General features: G+C 32.2%; 1 protein-coding gene across 1 annotated transcript; it reads left to right on the forward strand.

Moving 5' to 3' along the window:
• The first annotated feature begins 521 nt into the window (after nucleotides 1–521).
• Nucleotides 522–4,267, forward strand: LOC107024787 (receptor kinase-like protein Xa21). Its single transcript, XM_015225748.2, has 2 exons — nucleotides 522–3,579; nucleotides 3,724–4,267. Exons 1-2 carry the CDS (start codon nucleotides 534–536, stop codon nucleotides 4,071–4,073), a joined length of 3,396 nt encoding a protein of 1,131 aa, XP_015081234.1. The 5' UTR covers nucleotides 522–533; the 3' UTR covers nucleotides 4,074–4,267.
• The last annotated feature ends 2,986 nt before the right edge of the window (nucleotides 4,268–7,253 follow it).

A 7,253-nucleotide genomic window follows, 5' to 3' on the forward strand; every position in this document is an offset into this window, starting at 1 on the left:
GCGAAGTACATGCTCGAAAACTTGTTAATATATATAAATGTTAAAACCTTTTCACATACATAATATCTATATTTAATTCCTTTCTTCCAAGAGGGAGACGAATACATTTCAGGTATTTATCATCACCCACCTCCCCCTAGAGCCGTCAATAGGCTAAGCTCATTGGGCCGGTCTCGCCTAATCCGGGATTTAATAGGGTTGTACTAAGATTTTTGGAGTCCATTTAAAAAAAGAGTTTTTTTAGTCGGGCCTGAATAAGTCTGCTGATTTGTGGATAGGGGTGTGCATCGGTCGGTTCGGTTCGATTTTATGTATTATCGATTCCATTTNAAAAGTTATTTTTGTTATAGTGATCCCTTAGCTTGTCCCTTAAGTTACATATATTACATATAGAAAATTTTCTTGACTATAATATGTTCACTACTGTTTTTCTTGTTGATGCCGTGAACATTTGGGCAAATACCAACTATATAAGTGAATAATAATACATTTGAAAAACACAATCAAAGGTTTCCAAGTAATTAACAGCTAGCATGAAGAAGAACATTTTCTTATTCTTTTTTCTCTTTATAATTAAATTTTATATATCACTTGCTTCCTCATATAAGACAGACCAACAAGCTCTATTATCTTTTGAAAATCTTGTTACAAGTCCCAGTCATTTATTGGTCAATAATTGGACCATAAATACTTGTTTTTGCTCTTGGTTTGGTGTCACTTGCAATTCAAAAAGGCAAAGGGTTGTGGCCTTGGCTCTTCCTAATTTGCAACTTCAAGGCACAATTTCCCCGTCTTTGGTCAATTTGACCTTTCTCAGAGAGCTAAATCTTGGGAACAACTTCTTCCGCGGTGAAATTCCTTATGGAATTGGCCACTTGCCTCGCTTGAGAGTCGTTGATATTCAAAATAATCAGCTCCAAGGAAGTATTCCAACAAGCCTATTTCAGCACCGGACAGTTCGAAAGATTTCATTGGCTTTCAATAAACTCAACGGTGAAATGTGGAAAGGTCCATGGTATGTACCCAAACTTAGAGACTTAAATCTACGGAATAATAGTCTCACGGGTATAATCCCTCCTTATGTTGCAAATGCCACAAAATTGATGAACTTAGATTTGTCTGGGAATAGAATCAATGGTAGCATTCCAATGGAGATTGGTAATATTACCCAACTTACAGAGTTGTTCTTGGACGACAATGAATTAACAGGTCTCATTCCTGCAACACTGTTTAATATCTCATCGCTACTTAAGGTAGCGCTTGGAATCAATAGCCTTTTTGGTCCTCTCTTGCTGGATGAAGGAATTACTGTCTCAAATCTGAAGTTTTTAAGCATATCTAACAACCAAATTTCTGGTTGCATTTCTTCAAACATATGCCAACTCACAGAGCTCAAAGTTTTGTCCATATCTTTCAACAACATGACAGGAAACATACCAAGAAATATTGATTGTTTATCCAAGCTCGAGGGGTTTTATATTGGAGATAATCCAATAGAAGGGACTATTCCCACTTCATTGGGCAATATTTCCACTCTCCAATATCTTTATTGTGGAAACAATCGCATAGTGGGACAAATTCCTCCGGAATTAGGGAAGCTATCAAATTTGAGGGAATTGAGCTTCGACTCTAATGATAATCTTATTGGTCGAATTCCAGAGGCTATTTTCAACATATCTTCTTTGGAAATCATTGATTTCAGTTTCAATAATCTCTCTGGTAGAATTCCAACCACTACAGGTCTTCATCTTCCAAACCTTAAAGGACTTGACTTGGGAGTCAATCAGCTAGAAGGGGAAATTCCATTGTTCATAACAAATGCTTCAAAGCTTGAGATATTGTCACTAGTAGAAAACTTTCTCACAGGAACTATTCCTACTAATTTGGGAAATCTTCGTAAGTTGCTATCATTGTTCCTACATTCTAATCAACTTACCAATGAACCAAGAGAACATGAGTTGCGATTCTTCAATTCTTTGGCGGACTGTAGAATGTTGAAATATTTACAAGTGGGTTTCAATCCATTGAATGGCGTTCTTCCCAATTCAATTGGGAATCTGTCATCTACTATTGAAAACTTTGAAATAGGAGATTCACACATCAATGGTCTCATCCCGACAAGTATAGGCAACATGAGTGGACTTACAACCCTATCCTTTGAAGAAAACAGCTTCAGTGGGAGTATTCCTTCTGAGATTGGTTCAATTAAACAACTCCAAGGGCTGTCTCTATTTAATAATAAATTGGAGGGACATATTCCAGAGGCGGTATGCCATTTATCTAAGTTGGTTCAATTATTTCTGGATGGTAATGAGCTCTCTGGATTAATTCCAGAATACTTAGGAAATCTTAGCATGCTACAACATTTTTATTTAGGTTCTAATAAATTATCATCAACATTTCCGTTGAGACTTTGGAATATGAGTGGTCTTCTCTATCTAGACGTGTCAGAGAATTCAATCGAGGGACAAGTTCCATCAGATATTGGAGGACTGAAAGCCATTGTAGAACTACATCTTTCCAGTAACCAATTTTCAGGCATGATACCAAGCCAATTAGGGGATCTCCAAAACTTGAAGTCTCTTGACTTGTCGAACAATTCGTTTTCAGGCTCAATTCCATTATCCTTTGCCAACTTGATAAGCTTGGAATTCTTGAATTTGTCTTTAAATGCATTGTCAGGTATTATTCCTATGTCTTTGGAAAAACTTTCATCCCTTAAAAGCATTAATGTTTCATTTAATGGTTTAGAAGGTGTAATACCTAGTGGTGGTGTGTTTTCAAATTCCACTCTACAATCATTTCTCGGGAACAAAGGTCTATGTGGAATGCACATATTGGAGATTCCTGCTTGCGCTATCACTAATCCGGGAAAACAATCAAAGCTTAAGGAGGTTGTGCTAAAAATTGTTACTCCGGTGATTATTTCATCCTTTCTAATATTCTTGTTGGTTTCAATTTGGATAATGAAACGAAAGAAGAAAGGAAAGTCGAAGGATGTCGAAAATGTACCAGAGATCAAGGCTCATCAATTAGTTTCTTATCACGAGATTCAACGAGCAACAAATAAATTTGATAGGTCAAATTTAATTGGTGAAGGCAGCTCTGGCTCTGTGTACAAAGGCACATTATCTAGTGGATCTGTGGTGGCAATAAAGGTTCTGGATTTGGAAAATGAGCAAGTATGCAAGAGGTTTGATACCGAATGTGAAGTGATGAGAAATGTTAGACACAGAAATCTTGTTCCTGTGATTACTACTTGTTCTAGTGACTATATAAGAGCCTTCGTTCTGAAATATATGTCCAACGGGAGCCTTGAGAATTGGTTGTACAGAGAAGAGTCCCACTTGAACCTACTCCAAAGAGTCACTATAATGCTTGATGTGGCTGTGGCAGTCGAATATCTACACCATGGTCATAACACTTCGATAGTTCATTGCGACCTAAAGCCTGCCAATGTTCTTTTGGATGAAGATATGGTCGCTCATGTAGGTGATTTTGGAATCTCTAAGATTTTAGTCGTAAGCAAGTCCATGGCACATACAGAGTCATTGGGCACTCTTGGGTATATTGCACCAGGTAAACGAGTGTCTTTCTATTTTCAGAAATCACAGTTTAGCCCTTCCGAATTCTAGAACAAAATAAAGCAAGTCATGTCTTGTTAATACATAGTTATTGTTTATATTCAAATGAGTAATTCTTTTTCATTTTTATTCTTTTAAGAATATGGCTTAGAAGGAATAGTGTCTGCTAGTGGTGATGTTTACAGTTACGGCATCATGTTGATGGAGGTTTTGACGAAAAGAAGGCCAACGGATGAAGAGATATGCAATGAAAATCTTGATATGAGGAAATGGATCACACAATCATTTTTAGGGAGTATGATGGACGTTGTGGATGCCAATATTTTCTCTGAGGAAGAACAAATCACTTGTAAAAGTGAAATGTGCATAGCCTCCATGATAGAATTGGCTTTAGACTGCACAACGGAAAAGCCAGAATCAAGAATAACCATGAAAGATGTAGTCAAGAGGCTTAACAAAATCAAGAACACATGGGCCACGAGCGTTTAGCATAGAAGTTAGCATCCTCTTGCGGTGATGTTCTTTTCTGAGCTACAAGTTAACATGTTTCTTTAGTCGCTTGTACTACCTGTAGTGTTTTCACTTGCTTTGAATGTTTGAATAAACTAGAATTAAATTAACAAGTTGAATATTATTATTTGTACTTCTTTTTCCAGCCGTGTTGTGGAATTTGTTAACCCCAATTTGTCAAGTAAAATAATAAAGACTTTTCCACTGTGATTGATTTGGAACATTCTGAGAAGGAGATTATATTTTTTTTATTTTATTTCCATACAAGTGGGCACTTATTCTCTCCATTTTCGCAAGTACCCACTTAGACGAAAGTCATGTGTCATAAGATGGAGATTTAAAATAATAAATAAATATCCATCTTTAATTTTTATTTATGATACATGACTTCTATACAAATGGGTACTTTGGGAAACAGGGAGAATAAGTAACGGAGAGGAGCCTATATGGAGAAGGTGATGTGGTTCCTTTTGTATTTTTTTATTTTATTTTTTTAAGACATTTTCCCTTTATTATTTATTTATTTATTTATTTTATTTTTAATATCTTAAATAGTCTTTATATTCAATTACTAAACTTTTCACCTATCAATACCAATATAATATATAGTTAAGATCTTTAATCAAATAAGAAATAATTACTAATAACTCACACATCTTCAACTTAATAATATTCATAACTCGTATTTTTAATCGTTATAACCTCCAAAATTTAATTTGTAAGTTTATGTCTTAAGGTATTCCTTCTCTTTGTCTATATAAATTCATATTTTGTATCAAGAAAATTGTCATTCAGAGTTATTCTTTCATTTCTCCATCACCATATTATACATTAGGATGAGGAAGAAAATGTTAATCATCACATCATATGGTTGCTTTCAACAAAATCATAAAGAATTTATGACTAAGAATGTTTCTATTATGTTTTTAGATTATATGTTTTTTACTTTATATTATTTATTTATTGATTTTGAGTCAATTTCACTAACCTTTGAAACTAAATTAAATAAATTGATGGAATAACTAACAATTTCGTATAAGTATATTACTAATTTGTGCTAAAGTTGAAGAAGATACCATAAGTAGAGAAAATTGTGAATTTCAAAAGAAGATGACGGAGAAAGAGAATTTGATGAAGAAATTTTTTTTTATATGACTATAGTTGTACATACAGAATTCATTAGGCAAAATTATGATGTTCTTGTGGATTTATTATGTTAACTGTTTGTAGAAAACTAAAAAGAACATTATATACTTGAAGTCGTTTAATTATTTATATGCTGAAGTGCATTTCTTAATTCGACATTAATTCTCCCTATTTCTATGTAACTAATGCTTGTTATAGTTAATTAAGAAAATATAAGAATTAGTTCCTCAATTATCACTATTATTAATAATTTGTCATTATTCTATTTCTCACCATAGACAAGGTGATATGATGTCCCTGTATGCGTCTAAAGTTTCAATCCTGAAATACAGCAAACAAGAAAGAAAAATAGCAAGCAAACAACAATATTTGTATTTGAATTTATGTAAAATTTCACTTCAAAGATGTTAAGAGGGGTATTTAAATGTCCGTGTAGTTTAAGTGTTAAAGTAAGTTTTCCAACCAAGTTAGAGTGGAAGGGGGGGGGGGGTTAATATTTTTCTCAAAATTCTTTTGAACACAAACACTTGTCACATGACTTTTCTTCTTATATCAATATCTTGAAGATTCATGAGATACTCTCTTTCTCTTTTCATAAAAAAATCATATTCTATAATCAGAAGAAGAACTAACAAAATTAAGGTGTCCATTTTTGTTTATTTTAGTACTTAAAGTTTTTTATTTTGTAGGCTAAATATAAATAATTTTGAGAATTATTTTTATATGTATATATATTTGTAATTGTACAGTGATTTTGAAATATAAGATTCTTAACATATTTTAGATTTCAAATAATTTTACTTTTGTGTTTGATCTTGATTATTAATGTTTTATTTCTTTTATCCTTCAATTTTAAACAAATAATTATATGCTCAGTTATTGATAATATATTTGATTTTTTTTTTAAAAAAAAAGGAATATGGTGCAATTTGTAGTTAGTCGATCATATAGAATATCATATTAAATAGGGTATTAGATTAATTCTTGCATAAACTTAATTTCAATTTTCAGATATCTAATGTTTACTGTCAATGATCCGACTATTATTTACACTAAAGTTGATAAAATTTTATCCATTCTGAGATATTCTCTTTTCATCTATAATTTGCTTTCAAGGAGCTTTGTTGTTTCTTTTTTCCTTTTCTGGTGCTTGTTATCCTTCTTCCCTTCATGATTTTTCTTTCATTTATTTGGTATGTTGTTGTATTTTTCTCTCTCCAATACGTGCATGTTTAAAGAAACTTGTTTGATGTTCCTGTAAAGTTAAAACGTAAAGGAAGAAAGAAAAACAATTAAAACAAAGAAGATGCTTGAAAGACAATCATAAAAAAAATGAAATATCGAGAAAGGAGAAAATCAAACCATGAATTTTCTACTACTCCGTAATTAACACATTAATATCAATTGATGAATAACTTTTACCGTATATTTTTAAATTATTGTGATTATCTATCATATTTTAAATATTAGAGCAAAATTGTTGACATTCTCTCATATAGATTATTGACAACTATTTATTTCCCTTTTTATTTCTAAGATTCATGTACTATATTAATGGGTATTAAAAGTGAACTGCCACTAATAAATTTAACATGTCTGTTTCTTTTTCTTATTCAATTATTAGAAGAGATATGAAGAAAAATTCAAAAAGTGAGAAAAAGAATAAATAGAAATACTGGTCATAGAGAGGTGCCACATAGGACTGCTTAGTAATTAATAATATAATTGTGTTAAAAATAGATAAAAGCCTAAATTCTAAGAAAATAGATAAAGATATTTTCTCAACATTGAGGCATGTCATAGCAGCGGGACAAAGATCCTGCTTTATATATATACTAGATAAATTACACGTGCTTCGCACGTGATTGAACTATGTTATTAAGCTTACATTGATCATTCGGTAATATTTAGATTTTCGATATATACACTACAATGTCGAGATCATTTTATCTTAAGGGAATTCAAAATCTTAAAAGTGCTGTGTTTTTTTTTATGTTTGATTTTTTTATACAA

The sequence above is a fragment of the Solanum pennellii genome, chromosome 7, assembly GCF_001406875.1.
Source record: "Solanum pennellii chromosome 7, SPENNV200".
NCBI classification, from domain to species: Eukaryota; Viridiplantae; Streptophyta; class Magnoliopsida; order Solanales; family Solanaceae; genus Solanum; species Solanum pennellii.

What these genes read in the sequence shown, in the direction of transcription:
- LOC107024787 (XM_015225748.2), top strand. Translation starts at nt 534, where the DNA reads ATGAAGAAGAACATTTTCTTATTCTTTTTTCTCTTTATAATTAAATTT. An exon ending in TCTTGGGTATATTGCACCAG is followed by an intron (nt 3,580 to 3,723) that starts GTAAACGAGTGT and finishes TATTCTTTTAAG; the next exon opens with AATATGGCTTAGAAGGAATA.